General features: G+C 40.1%; 1 protein-coding gene across 19 annotated transcripts in view; it reads right to left on the bottom strand.

Annotated features, from left to right (window-relative positions):
• Trpm3 (transient receptor potential cation channel subfamily M member 3) overlaps window positions 1–15,820 on the bottom strand; it is a 539,859-nt gene that overhangs the window by 255,987 nt on the left and 268,052 nt on the right. For all 19 annotated transcript variants that reach the window (XM_060387559.1, XM_060387459.1, XM_060387502.1 and 16 more), the window contains exons 4-5: window positions 6,616–6,829; window positions 1,020–1,144 (exon numbers count right to left, since the gene is read on the bottom strand). In XM_060387559.1, the coding sequence (XP_060243542.1) occupies window positions 1,020–1,144; window positions 6,616–6,829 (339 nt within the window). The remainder of the gene's footprint in view (window positions 1–1,019; window positions 1,145–6,615; window positions 6,830–15,820) is intronic.

The following is a 15,820-nucleotide window of genomic DNA, read 5'->3' as shown; positions in this document are numbered from 1 at the left end:
CAAATCTAGTGGCTTTAGAACTTACATTTAAGTCTTTGATCTTTCTGTGTCCATATGTCTCTGTGTCTCTCTTCAATTTCAATAATTTTTTCCTTTCATTGGAAATAGATTCTCTTCTCACATACTATATGCTGATTATAGTTTCTCCTTTCTCAACCAGTCCCCATTTTTCCCCAGCTCTCTTTCCAGCTGGTTCCATTTCAAGTACAGGGTGAGAGATAAGGGTCTAATTTGCATCATTTGGGAACATGAAATCTTTTCAGGACCATTACTACAATGAGCATTTTCTGTGCCTGTTAAGCCCTGGTTACATGTGGATACATGGCATCTCTGTTAGTTTTGTTGGGTCACTTGTCTCTTTCTATGCCAATACCATGCTGTCTATGATACTGCTGCTCCACAGTAGATCTGGAAGTGAGATATTGTGGCATTTCCAGCTCTTATCGCCTGAGGATTCTTTTGGCTATCTGGGGTTTCATATGGACTGTACAATCATTATTTCTAGTTCTCTGAAGAATGCCATTTTAATAGGGATTACATTGAGTGGAAGAGAAATTTAAGGAATATTAATTATTCCAATCTATATCATGAGAATCCTTTATATTTTAATGTCTTCTTAAATATAGTTTATCAGTGTCATAATTATTATTGAGTTTATTCACTCCCTTGATTGTTTATTCCTCAAAATTAGTCTTGGCAGCTATTCATTGCACTGTCCAAAATCCACTGATATCTTGGGCTCAGAGATCAAATGCCAGATTGTGATTTTGTATTTTGCAATACTCATCCTTTAGTGAACATCTAGGCATTTAGGTCACAGTCAGTCTGAGATACTGCTAGCACCCTGGTTGGGAGAATTGACAGGGAGTTTATTTAAATAGAGCCTGGAAAGCAAGCCATCATTTAGTTAACCTTTCATAATACAAGTTTGACTTTGAGAGATGGGCCCAAAAGCATTATCCCATACATACTACAGACGCTAGGGGAAGTCACATAACAGAGCCCTCCCCAGGACTTACGTCTCTTCCAATCAGGTCCTCCTGGTTTTCCACAATCCCCCAGGGGGCAATACCTATGGTACATATCTTCCCTCGAGACTTAGATGCATGGTCCTTTAGGGCATCTCCAACATGACGAATGACACCTAGGAGCAAAGATAGAGGTGTTAACCTTTCTGTCATTCTGCAGGAAATTAACAAATGACTTTAATCTTGGGGGAATGTGTTGGATAAACAATTTTGACATATTTCTATAAAAAAGCCCACAAATTTCAAAGAAACTTCATAGGGGTGCTATAGTGTAGATACATTTGTCAGTCAATAAAACTCAGTGTACTTCTTTAATTTGTATGGAAAAACAAAGAATATCTAGTGTTTATAAAGAATGAAAATGAATAGAGGGCGCTTTTCTTGTAGGCATAGTGATTTATTAGTATCCTGATTCCTTAGAATAAAAAACCCAAAGGTTAATCTCTTCTACAGTCTGTGAGGGAATTAGGGTCACTTCAGTAGTTATTTACCTAAGGTTTTATTAACCTCAATTTCCTCTTCCTGTTTATATCACTTAATGTGGAAAGCCTACTAATATTGCTATCTTACTCAATGGTAAATTTATGCTAAAATGTGTAAGTGCACCTTTAATATCCATCATTCTATTTGTTTCCTCCTTCTATTAATGATTGCCTCATAGTTAAAAGCAAGGAAATTGAGATTACAGCAGTAGGGAACCCGACTTTGACTTTAAGAAAGCATTTAAAGAATATAGCTTCCTTCTTGAGCAACCATTTCTATACAGGACTCAAGATAAATTTTCTAAGAGCTTAGACTTATCGACATTCCCCTGATTCCTCAAAAAGCACATATCAACAGCTCCATCCCTTCAACGAACACTGAGCTAGATGTGATTCTTGCACATACAGCAGCTCATGAGGCTCCAACAGCTGCATGTTTCACTGCCACATTCTCCAGTGATGCATAATCGCATGTGAGACGTGCTCTCTGACAGGAGGTCAGGACAGTCAGTGTGTCAGTCAGCTTGTGGGCCCCCGAGGGACTGGCTAACTCTAAATAAGGCCTCAGAAACCATGCATTAAGCTCGCAGAACACACCAAGCAGTTTCACCATGGGAACATCATGCATGTTTCAATAGCTCAATTGTGAAGTACACATGAGACCAAATAAAACTCTACTTGAGCACTATTCCACAGCGTGCTGTGCTTTGAGCCTGGGGAGATGCCCTTTTCACCTATTAGCTTGTCTACGTATCATCTAAATGAAAATACTGCTGAACACAATTTTCAGTCAAAAAAAGCAACTCCATAAATATTAATGTTAAAATGCAAAACACATCAGGACTGGGTTGAACAAGAAATTTAACTCTACGGTATGCCTCTCTGTCTGCCAGGGTTTTCTCTACCTGCTAACAGCTTTAATACCCATCATTAAAGTCTCATACTCTGAACCTGAGATGAGCTGTTTGGTTTATAGTATTTGGGATGGAAATTCTTTTATTTTTCCTGCCTTTGATTGCATTTCACAAAAGAAGATAAACAACTGCCAATCCAACTTTCTAAATATAGAAAACTGGTTAGAATTTCTTTTGAGCCTCACATTGGGTGGGTCTCTCTAACATCAGGAAAGCAAAAAAAAAAAAAAAAAAAAAAAACCAAAAAAAACCCTAAACAATTATAAGCAAGTGCTTCTATTTAGTGAAGAGGAAAACGTGGAGCCTGAAATCTGACTAGTCACTAAGATGACTCTTTACAGGATCAACAGTAAGAGCTGACTGAGCAGGTTGGTCAAAGATGTTGCCGGCTGATGGTCTGGGCTGGGATTTTATAACACAAACACTGGGTATGGACCATTTACACAGTCCACTGCCAAAACACACTGACTGCACACAAATTCTAGCTATGTAGGAGATTTTTCAGTTTTTGTGTCTCTCAAACATCATCCAAAACAAAACTCAATTACTAGGGTACTTTTGTTGTTGTTTTGGGACAGGCCTCTCTGTCTCTGTCTGTCTTTGTCTGTCTCGGTCTCGGTCTCTCTCTTTCTCTTGCCCTGGCTGTCCTGGAACTCGCTATAATAGACCAGACTGGCTTCAGACTCACAGAGCTCTACCTACCTATGTCTGCTGAGTTCTGGCATTGAGAGCATGTACCACCGTACCTGGTACTGGTATACTGGTACTGGTATACCTTTAAAAGAAATTTTTGGCAAAGGATAACAAAGTTTATTCCATCATATACTAATCATGTTCTGCAGATAAGAACCTAATTGCAGGTGCTTATTAGAAGTGATTTGAGAAACTTGTATGGCAGGCAGAAAAGGTATCTGGAGTCCATGGAGGTTGGGAATTAATCATCTTTTGAGATAGAATGTTTTAAGCGACATTTAACAGCTTAAACTCTTGGATCTGGAGAGATGCTCAGTGTTTAGCAGCATGCGCTGCTCTTGCAGAGGATCTGAGTTTGGTTTCTAGTACCCATGTTGGGCAGTTCATAACTGCCTGTAACTCCACGTCCAAGCAGGATCCAATGGTTCTGGCTTCTGAGAGCACTACACTCATACGGACAAACACACTCTCAGATCAACATACATACATACAATTAAAAATAAAGTATTTTCAATTAGCATGTAATAATCTAGACGTGGCCTTATAATTCATACCCCGGATGGAAATGGCATTTTAAAAACAAACTAGGGCAGCCAGATGTGGTGTCACATGTCTGTAATCCCAGAAGCAGGGGAGGCCAAGGCAGGCAGATCTCTGTGAGTTTGAGGCCAGGCTGGTCTACAAAGTGAGTCCAGGACAGCCAAGTCTACAAAGAGAAACCCTGCTTGAAAAAAATCAAAAGAATAAAACAACTAGGGCTGGGGAGATGCCCAGTGGATGAAGCACCTGTCATGCGAGTGAGAGGACCTGAATTTGAATCACCAGAACCTATGTAAAAGGCAGGCACAGTGGTAACATGATCATCTGTAGCATGTCTACGGTGATGAGTGTCAGAGAAGGGAGAGTCCCTGGAGGATTACAGGTGAGCTAGCCTGGTATACACCCAGTGAACAACAGAGAAATCCTGCCTCACTAAGGTGAAAAGCAGGGGCTAACACCTGAAGTTGTCTGACTATGTTTAATAGTCGTGCCATGTATTAGTGATGGCATATGCAGTATTACACTTTTACACACACACACACACACACACACACACACACACACACACAATTCAGTACCAAGCTTGAAACTACTTAACTAACAAAGGCAGACATTCCAATTTAAAGCAAAAAGTTATCTTTGAAAAGTCAGTGGATACTTACGATAATTGGACCTACTGAAAACATCCTGTGAATTTCTATAAGTCATGTATACAAATTCTGCAGTCCATTAAATACTAGAATGGTTCTTCATTCTCAAATTCATATGGAATAACAAGAACCCCAGAATTGCTAAAAAAAATAAATCTTCTACAATAAAAGATCTTCTGGAGGTATCGCCATCCCTGATCTCAAGCTGTACTATAGAGCAACAGTAATAAAAACTGCGTGGTACTGGCACAGAAACAGAATGGTGGATGAATGGAATTGGATAGAAGACCCAGAAATAAACCCACATACTTATGGACACCTGGTTTTTTACAAAGATGCCAAAACCATACAATGGAAAAAAAATAGCATCTTCAACAAATGGTGCTTGTCTATCCGGATGGTTACATGTAGGAAAATGCAAATAGATAAATATTTATCACCCTGCACAAAACTAAAGTCCAAGTGGATCAAAGACCTCAATATAAAGCCAGACACATTAACTAAACCTGTTAGAAGAAAAAGTGGGGAAGAGCCTTGATCTCATTGGCACAGGAGACAACTTCCTGAATAGAACACCAACAGCACAGGCTCTAAGAGCAACAATCAATAAATGGGACCTCATGAAACTGAAAAGCTTCTGTAAAGCAAAGGACACTGTTGTCAGATTGGGAAAGGAGCTTCACCAACCCTATATCTGACAGAGGACTAATATCCAATATATATAAAGAACTCAAGAAGTTAAACAACAACAAATCAAGTAATCCAATTAACAAATGTTTACAGAGCTAAACAGAGAATTCTCAATAGAGGAATATTGAATGGCAGAGAAACACTTAAAGAAATATTCAACGTCCTTAGTCATCAGGAAAATGCAAATCAAAAAGACTCTGAGATTTCACCTTATACCCATCAGAATGGCTAAGATGAGTAACACAAGTGACAGCACATGCTGGAGAGGTTGTGGAGAAAGGGGAACCCTCCTCCACTGCTGGTGGGGATGTAAACTTACACAGCCACTTTGGAATCAATCTGGCGCTATCTCAGACAATTAGGAATAGCACTTCCTCAAGATCAGCTATACCACTCCTAGGCATATATCCAAAAGAGGCTCAAGTATATAACAAGGACAACTGCTCAACCATGTTTGTAGCAGCTTTATTTGTAATAGCCAGAAGCTGGAAACAGCCCAGATGCCCCTCAGTTGAGGAATGGATACAGAAATTGTGGTACATCTACACAATGGAATATTATTCAGTGATAAAAACAAGGAAATCATGAAATTTGCAGGTAAATGGTGGGAACTGGAAAAGATCATCCTGAGTGAGGTATCCCAGAAGCAAAAAGACACACATGGTACATACTCAATTATAAGTGTATATTAGACATATAATATAGGATAAACATGCTAAAATCTGTACACCTAAAGAAGCTAATCAGGAAGGACTCTGGCTAAGATGTTCAATCCCCATTCAGAAATGCAAAGAGGATGGACATTGGAGGAGGGAGAAAACAGGGAACAGGACAGGAGCCTACCACAAAGGGCCTCTGAAAGGCTTTACTGATAGAGGTATCCAAGCAGAGGCTGAGACTCATAGCCAAACTTTGGGCAGAGTGCAGAGAATATTATGAAATAAGTGGGAGATCATAAGACCTGGAGAGGACAGGAGCTCCACAAGGACAGCAACATATCCAAAAAGTCTGGGCACAGGGGTCTTTTCTGAAACGGATACTCCAGCCAAGGACCACTCATGGAGATGGTCTGGAACCCCTGCACAGAGGTAGCCTATGGCAGTTCAGTGTCCAAGTGGCCTCCATAGTAATGGGGACAGGGACTGTCTATGACATGAACCGAATGGCCTGCTCTTTGATCTCCTCCCCCTAAGGGGGAGCACCCTTACCAGTCCACAGAAGAAGACAATTCAGCCACTCCTGATGAGACCTGGTAGACTAGGATCAGAGGGAAGGGGAGGAGGACCTCCCTTTCCAGTGGACTGGGAGAAGGACATGGGTGGGGAAGAGGGAGAGTGGAATTGGGAGGGGAGGAGGAAGGGAGGTACAGGGGGGATACAAAGTGAATAAACTGTAATTAATAAAAATAAACATAATTTAAAAAAGAAAAACATCTCTATATTTTTCACTTAGCAAAGGAAGGATGAAAAGCAGTTAACAGAGGAGGGATGAGCAAGAGGGTGGATGTATATGAACAGAGATGAGGTGGAAAAAAATGGATATTTTCAATTTAAGGAAAAATTATTCTAGACACAAACAACAGTGTAGCAACTGCATTTTTCCATCCCAGTCCGATTACCTGTGTTGACCCCTCCAGTGAAGATCCACGCTCCAGTTGTCATGGCGGCTTTGATGAGCCCTTTCCCGAAGACTTGCTTGAGCTTAGGCTGGAGTTCAAAGTTCTGCAGCCCTCCATGCACAGAGATGAGAAGTTTGGGAAGCTCCAGTTGCCATTCCTTGGTCATCAGGTGTAGCAAGAGATCAGGTTTCGTATCAAACGATACTCGGACATACTAGAACAAAGATGAACAATTAAGGAGATGGGCAGGGCTGCCTGCGGATTGTTTGTCTTTTGTGGCAGTTTCTTTTACCAAAAGAGGCCTCAGTTGACAAAGGGATTCCATTTTTTAAAGGTTTTATCCAAATTCTGAGTTATTGACAATTTGAAATTATTCGATTTTTATAAAATGTCCTTTAAACACAATTTTCCTGGTAAGCTCTTCACCTAAAACAAATCATGTTGATATTTTACCATTGTTTATATTTATTGAACAACTGAAATATTCCTAATATTTTCAACATGACCAATCGCTTTAAATAAACTAGATGTAGATACGACTATATCTTCGTCTTATTGTGATCGTGTTGTGTTTTTGAGGTTCCAAAAGACTCTAAAATTCTACATAATACAAAGAAAAATTTAAAGTCAGTCAATAGCAGGTTATATTTAACTATAAATGTATCTCAAAGAGCCTATTATCTACCTACCTTCCTATCTACATAACATCTATCTATCTATCTATCTATCTATGATCTATATCTATTAATTATCAATCAATCAATCAATCAACCAATCACCTATCTCTCCTTATTTAAGTTTTGTGAGACACTGTGTACCTATGGCTGGCCTGGAACATGTTATTCAGATTGGACTGACTACAGACTCACAGTGATCCTCCTGGTTCTGCCTTCTCAGTGCTGAGATTAGAGGTGTGTGGCACCACATCTGGCTCAAATGTTTTATTTTTAAAAGATAAGTGACATAAGGTATGCCAGCTATTCTATAATTGAAGATGAAAATTTATAGCTGGAATCAAGGTTTATCTAGATTCAACAGGAATTTCTATATATAAAAAGTATATATTACAAATGACATAAATACAATGATATATATATATATATAACATATATATAATGGTCATATATATATAAAACCATACACACAGACACAAAGCTTTTAGTTCAACTACATAGTTGATATACTAGGCAGTGACAAAAAATCTTCTGAAATATACTGTTAACCTGGCATGAAATGCAGGGATATTCAATTTCTAAAGAAAGTCTGCTTGGGGAAGCAGAGGAGGGTGAGATCTGAGAGGCTCTCTGAAATCCTGCAGCCCCTGAACATCTGACCTGATGACTTTCTGCAGTATGGGGGGGGGGTCCTTGGGGAGCCCCACAGAAAGCTGGCATACATCAAAGTGCTTAAATATGAAATGTTAGGGAAAAAACCCTAAGGAACTATATAAAGGAAGGCTGCAGGGACACTTGCTCACCTCAACCGTGGAAGGCTAAGAGAGGCTCTGGGTAGACTGCAGAAAGAATCCCATTTGATTATTTCTAAACACAAGCATATCCCTGCAGAGGCTTGCCACCAGCACTCTCAGTGTGAGTACTGAGACCTAGAAGGTGGGATGTTAATGTCAATTATTTTGGTTGAGCCATGATTCCAGTTAAGTGGCAGAAGCAAACACAGACTGTCTGTGAAGGAATGCGTAATAAAGCCAGGTTGAAAATAATTCCTGCTGAAACACAGAGCTGAGCCAGACCCTCTAAGACAGTGTGATGGTCATAGACTACAAACCAGACATGTTTAGCATCTTTTCTATGGATATCAAAACAAGGAAGAAGAAGAAACTGTAAGGAATGACCATGGACATTTGAAAACCTAGAACAGAACTTTCAGAAAGTTAAATGTAATGCTGTAAATGAAAATTCACATGAAAAAGGACATATTGACAGTAGCTCTTAAAAATTTAGTCACATTCAGCTCTTGGTTTGATCCTAAGGCACACACATAAAAAGGGTGTGATGGTACATGCCTGTAATCACAGCATTTGAGAGGTGGAGGCAGAAGTTTGGGGAATCCAGAACTATATTAGATGCTGTCTCAAAAAATATTGAAAATAACAAGAACAAAAATCTTAGCTCGGTCCTTGAGATGGTTCAGCGAGTAAAGGTACCTTTTTGATTCCAAGCCTGAGGACCTGAGTTCAGTCCCTGGGACCACATGGTAAAAGGAGACTATCAACTCCCATAAGTTTTCTCTGACCTCTGTCTGCCCACTATGGCCCACACAAAAGTGTTCACACATATATACATACAATAAAAATCAATTAAAATTATAAAAAATATTGTCGAGAGAGAAGGAATTGATTAACGAGGTTTCTGTAATCAGCACTTGTAAGGTAGAGGCAGGGACATCAGGTGTTTAAAGGCTAGCCTTGGATCCATGGTGAATATGAGGATAGCCTGGACTTTGTGAAATCCTGTCTCAAACCTCCCCCCCCCCCAAATTATTCACTACCTTTGGGCATGAATTCCATTCAAGTCTATTCTTTGTGTGCGTGTGTCGTGTAGGTATGTACGTATTCATTTGTGTAAGCACAAGCGCATGCAACGGTGGACCATAAGTCAATTTCGAGTGGATGCCTCAATCCGCATCCTTTCATTTCTTTTATACACGCATTAAATTATTTCGTGTACATGTGGATGCATGTGTGCACATGTGTGTCACACTGCAGGTGTGGAGGTTAGAGGACAGCCTGAAGGATACAGATTCTCTTCTCCCACCATGTGGATCTCAGGTGCTTCGTTCAGGTCACCAGGCTTGCTGCCAAGTGCTGTATCACTGAGTCATTTTGCCAGCCCATCTGTCAAGATCTCTCTCAAGAGCTCTCTTGGAGCTCACTGTTTTGGCTAACCTGATTGGCTGGTAAACCCAAGACATCCCCATGTCTCTACCTTTCCAGTGCTAGCATTAGTGGTGCGGGCTATTCCAGGCTTTTTCTGCGGGTGCTATTGAACGTGGGTTTTCATATTTGTGTGGTAAGCTCTCTACCAATTCAAACAACTCCCCAAGCTCTGTAGTTCCATTGTTTGGGGGTTAGTACCAACGCCCACATGTATATTGATTGACTCATACTATTTTACAGTCAACTTTTAAATAGTACTCTAAAATGATGACAAAAGCACAGCATGAGAAATACATAACCAGTAAAATAGTTAGCAAGTGTTATCTGTGGCATATGACTGTATATTCTCTGCGTTTTGAAAACAGGCCTGGTAGTGTAACATAACCGCACACATAACCAATGTGCTGCCTTTTGATATTTATACTTCACTCATGCCCCTCAGTGGTAGGAATCTTTGAGTCCCATTGTGCATGCCTGAGTACAGCATCATACATATGGTTTGCTGCTGGCTGAAAGGTCACTCTGTGGGGCCTGGCTTCTGCATTCCAGGTACATGTATGCTAATTGCTTTCTTTACATGTTCTATCTCATATTCTGCTTTGACATTTGCAAAGGAGACAGAAAGCACCCATAATGTTTCCAAGTCCACACTGCTAGAATGGGGGTCATGAGAGGCTTTGTAATCTAGCTTTGACTTTATAGCTTTCCCTTGATCTCAAAGATACAGCTTCCTCTTACTCCTTCTCCTTTTCCTTTATGTAAACCAACTGTTCTCCAAGTTCTAAGGAGGCATTTCTCAAAATGATGTTTTCACTCAGGCCCGGTCTTTGCTCCTTCCACTGCAGTGTTAGCAGTGTATTCCCTTAAAGGATGTAAGTCTAGTCAAAAATGCAGGTTCTGATTCAGTAGGTCTGGGGTGGGGCTTGCACATCTTCATTTATAGCAGCCTCCTGAGGTCCACAAATTTAAAAACAAAGAGGACCTAATGTGTGTATGGTTTGAATGTGTTCTTAAATTTTTATGTTGAAAATGTCATCTTCAGTGCAAGCAGTTTATAACAATAATAAAGAAAAATAAAAAGATAAGTCTATGCTTTATGCATTTCTCATTTTCAGCTACTCAGTTACAGCAGCACAAGGAAGGACTAAAGTGATGTGTCTGTTACTTAGCTTGGAGCCAATTGGAAGTAAAATACACTTAAATTTTATATGCAAAACAAAGAGATGATGGGGAAGAAAGGCCATGGTAAATGAGAAAGTACACAATAATTGGTGAGCTGTCCAAGGCAGCTCCACTAGTTCATATACAAAGAAACATAAGATTCTGCAGAGACCACACCTAACTACCATGTGTATCAGATGAAAATCACAATGACTTTTAACTATGTCTATCATCTATGACTTACTGTGCCCTTCTCTTGCAAAATAAAAGGCAAGTATTTAAGTAAATCAGCGAGCTACGTTTTTATCATTTTGGTTATTTGTTTAGAAAATTGAATAAATGATTTGGGAGGTAAAATTGTTATTAAAATCATGGGTTAATATAATTTTAAGATTGTGTAGAGATTTCAATTAAACAGAGATTTTAAAATGTTATTTTCCAAATATGTAGAAATCAAACCTGCTGAATCAGCTGCTCAACGCACAGATAATTTTGCCCAGAGCAATTAATCGATTCATATTAAATTGTTAATGTGATTTGAAATTAGGAGCTATTTGGGTTGTCATGATAAGAAATTAATTTTTTTAATTCTGGGGCGGGGATGGGCACATGCAATGGGGTATGTATGGAGGCGAGAGAGCAACTTGTTAGAGTCAGTTTTTTCCTTTTACCATGTAAGGCCCAGGAATTGAACTCAGGTCATCAGCCTTGGCTGCAAGTGCCTTTACTCACTGAGCTATCCCTGCAGTCTATGATAAGCAGTATTGATGTCTATTATGTGTCTATTGATCGCTAAGGGATCCTATTGCAAATAACAAGAAATCTCCCTAGGATGCTTTTCAAACGTGGTCATGTAGGTATTGCTCTTGCTTGGTGCTCTGTCTAGAAGTTTCCAGCTCACTCCATTATCAGATGCTAGCAATATTGGTCATTTGAACAACGTGAGTATTTGTCTTGTTAAGTAAGACCAATCCTGACCACTGAACAGGATACAATAAGGATTAAACTGTGGAAGGTATAATTGTAATCATCAAGAGTCTCCAGTAAGGGCAAAGTGGGGCAAATACTACTCACATTCAATGTAGACGTAGCGTGCTTGTGTATAGCTAATCTAAGTTACATGCTTTTCAAAACTGTCTTTATTTTCCACTCTACTTTGGTGGGATATGGGAGACTTGTTCCTCCCATTACTCCAGGCCTTGATTAAGAAAGAAGCTGAGATTAAGAAAGGAATGCTTCCCTGTAATCTCCTGTCCCTTTTTCTTCATGCTGTTAACTTTCCTGTCTGACATTACTAGCTTATATATGACAAGTGGATGACTTTCGCAATGTTCTGTCTAAGACAGAGGCTAGATTTAGTTGAAATGGTATAATTTTATATCTTCTTAAGCATTGTGGAAGTCAACAAATCCAATATTATTTTCATCTGAAGATACACTTTAATTTCCAGACAGCAAGCTAGAAATTACATTTTGTGCAACTCAGATAGGAAACGAGAGCTTTTCCTTCATTTGAATGGAAAGGGCTCTGGTAACAAAATCTCTAGGGGTTCAGCTGTGCCTAGTCTTGGGGTTCTTTTACTGGGCAGGTGATCTTACTGCTGAATTGGCTATTACTGTATAATTGTTTTAAATGCTTATGTTCACTTATTAAGGCTATGAAGCTCACAAGTTGTCACCAGCCATAGGGAATTGCCAGGCATCATTCTTTCCCTTCCATCATATCTACGAGGCCAACGGCTGGAGGGTGAGGATGCAGCCATCACTACTTAGAGCAGATGGAGGCTGTTTCCTCAAAGAAACAGACAAGCAAAATCCTTAACTGTCTACTGAGCCTCATAGAGCATTTGGTTCCACTAATTCATCAGTCACCTCTTTAGCTCCAGGTTTTTCCATGCATGTAACTTTGCCCAGCTGTTTTACTGAAAATGAAAATGGGCTGCAGAGCAATAAATCTGGCTACACTCTCAGAAATGTTCGATGACAGATCCTCTCCTTTCACTGCAAAGCCATCGTTAATTCTTACAAAGCACCACTTGGTACTTCAGCAGTGTCTGTTCTGCTGCAGGGCCCTACCATTGTGAAATCTGTTGGAACAGTCTTGGCAACGCCTTTTCTTTCAAGCTCATAGTGGGAAATATATCACATTCTCTTCCTTGCTGAGAAGAAATGTGGCAAGCATCATTTTATTTCCTAATTTTTGTAGCCACATATTAAAGGGTACTTGAAATTAAAGCTGCTTCCAGGTACCGTATGTCACATCAGAGATAATTCTGCTGATAGCAGCCTTCTAAGCCCACAGAACCTTTGCTTTCCATCTAGAGCTGAATCCTTATGGTGGCTCAGCACACATAAAAATCTCACTAGAAAAAAAAAATATTTGGAATGGCATGCGATGCATTCAAACAAATTCATTCAAATTTCTACTTTTATGGCCCACAAAACGCTAGGAAGTAAAAGTGTCATTGTTTTTCGGTTTCCCAGTGTTAGATGTCAGGCATTTATTGAGTTCATGTTGATAATGGGAAACTCAATAGTGAGAAATAATATACAATGCCACTAAGCACATACAGGGGTCATGGGGGATAGTTTATGGACTTACTGTCAGAATTATTTAGCACAGCGTTTTCTAGAAGCAAGGAAGTGGGGTGGTTTTCTGGAAGAGATTCAGTTTCTCCTGCCTTATAGACCTATAATTAGAATGGAAAAGATCAACCATAGATTCTGCCTTAATTCTTAATTTCAGAGGGACATCTGATCGTGCTGCCAGCTCAGAAGTCTTCAGACCACAGGGCGCAAACTGGAAATCAATGACAGGGTTTCTCCCCAGCTCCGTCAGGTGGGAGGAAGCTTTGTGTCAGCTGCAGTGCAGTGATGGGCTGTTCATGTGAGTGAAGAGGAAATCATTTAGTCATTTCCTGTTTGTGTGTGTCAGTCAAGGATTCCCAGACCAAATTTGCATTTCATTTTTAATCTCAGCTTCTTTCTTGGTCAACTGCGGACCTAAAGGCCTGTAATAGGAAGAGGACCAGGTTTCCCACACCTCACCAAACTAGAGTGGGGGAAAAAAAAGATAATTTTGCATTCTGCAAATCTGAGACAATGTTTCAACCTCAAATTCAATCCAAGAGCACATGGTTACCAATGCCAAGCTAACACGGGCAACATCCGTACTATGTGGTCGCCTCTCCCAAAGCTCAGTGAACAAGGCTTTCACCTTTGTGGGCTCAATAGTTAGAGGATTCAGAGTGAAACAGAGGCTAGAGCTAATTGTAAATTATATAAAAACTGTTCTAAGGGACTTCACATGATCTAATAAGCAGAGTAAATAGCAGAGGAGAGGCGGAGGAGAATTATGTGGCTGGCTTGAAAGGTTTAACTTCATGGCCTTAATTAGGTTTAGTCTTACCTGGCCCACAAGCCAGCTCAGCATTAATTAGAAGAGATGATTTGTAAACAAGTGAGTCTATGTAGTCTGCTCACTTTGTAAATCATGTGGGAGCCCTCAGTAGACAAAGAGCCTCCAAGAAACCTCACTATGTCTGCTGACAAGGTCATCTTGCCGTGGTGCTCAGGCAGTGTGTAAATTATGAGATGGCTCTATGAGCTATCTGTCCCTCAGAGAGTCCAGGATGGTTTCAGGCTTGTTATCTGATAGGATGAATTTTGGAAATGGGAAGGAAGTTAGGCTCCTTTTCTCACTTTCCTTCCTATGTCATAGTTTCTCTCTGCAAAGTGGTGATTTTCCTTGGACGGGTTAATCTTGGACGCCAAGTTCTGAATACCATAAAGCACGTGAAAGAACCTGGCAAATGATTCTAATAATCTAGAATGTAATTTTACAAAGACTTCTCCCCACTAGAGGCTTTCAAGCTTAATTAACCTCATTAAATATTAGTGATTTAAATATTCTGCTACAAAATTATAAAACCCTTATAAAAAACAGTAGAAGCACAATTGTAATTAGCTTCTTTTCAATTACCTCCATATAATTTCCAAATACAACAGTGACTGTCATCTGTTCTAGGCACACATGACAAAGAAAATAGAGAATGGAAAGGGGGTTAGTTGTTAGGAGGCTGGGTTCAAGAACTTCCTCTGGACCCAGACCCCCTGTTCGGATGTAGCCAATAGGCAGCTCAGTCTCCAGGTAGGCCCTTTAGTGAGGGAAGTATGGGTTGTCTCTGACATAGACTCCGTTGCCTCCTCTTTGATCACTTCCCCCTGGATTGAGCTTGCCAGGCCGCAGAGGAAGATGATGAGACTTGATAGACTGGGGTCAGATGGTAGGGAGGAGGTTGCCCCCTTTCTGTGGATTAGGGAAAGAGGGTGGGAGCAAAAGAGGGAGGGGGCTACAATTGGGATATAAAGTGAATAAATTATGAAAAATAAAACATAAAAGAACTTCCTCTTTTGGGGGGCATCACTTCACTCATCTATAACATAGGTTGAGGCGATGGAGATTAATTTTTCCAAGACTTGTTGCACAGTGAAATAACTGTGGAATTTATATATCCAAAGATCTTTGGATATCCCATATTCTCTCCAAGGCTAATGAATGAGACTCTAGATGTGAATCTTAGATACGGCCATTTGCAATGGCCTTCCCTGTTATTTTGTGGCCCAAGTCAAGAACCACTAATTATGATCCCTCAAGTGTCTTTCATGCTTAAGGGTCTGTGATATCCTTCTGTCCCCTCATATGTGGTAAGACAGAGAGATACCTAGGTATGACTCTCAAGTAACTGGAGGCATTTTTGTAATGAGTCTGCTCTCCCTGCTCTTTGCCTCACTATGTACAGTCCACCTTGGCATTTGGAAACTGCTAGAGCTGTATCCTGCTCTGCCTTTAAGGAAAAAGTTAATGTTATATCTTAGCTTAAATTTTTTTTTCAAATAAAAGTCAGTTTGCCCCTAGAGTGTTTTGATGACTTTGCTAAAAACCACTTCAAGGACTTCTTTCAGAAGTGAGGGCCCAAAGGCACATTAAGTTTACTGGCCTGTCTAACTGCAATTTTGGAGAATAATTAACCATACAGTACTCTCATGAAGTCTGGCTTCTTTGACAGGCAGTGGGTGCCAAGTCCTTCTGTCCAAACTGCACGCTGGTTTGCTTAAGAGGTTGAGAAGCAAGGGAGGCTTGGGTTGG

This window comes from Meriones unguiculatus, chromosome 1 (assembly GCF_030254825.1).
Source record: "Meriones unguiculatus strain TT.TT164.6M chromosome 1, Bangor_MerUng_6.1, whole genome shotgun sequence".
NCBI lineage: Eukaryota > Metazoa > Chordata > Mammalia > Rodentia > Muridae > Meriones > Meriones unguiculatus.
Note: the sequence above shows the minus strand (reverse complement) of the source record. Positions and strands in the feature narration are given on the sequence as shown.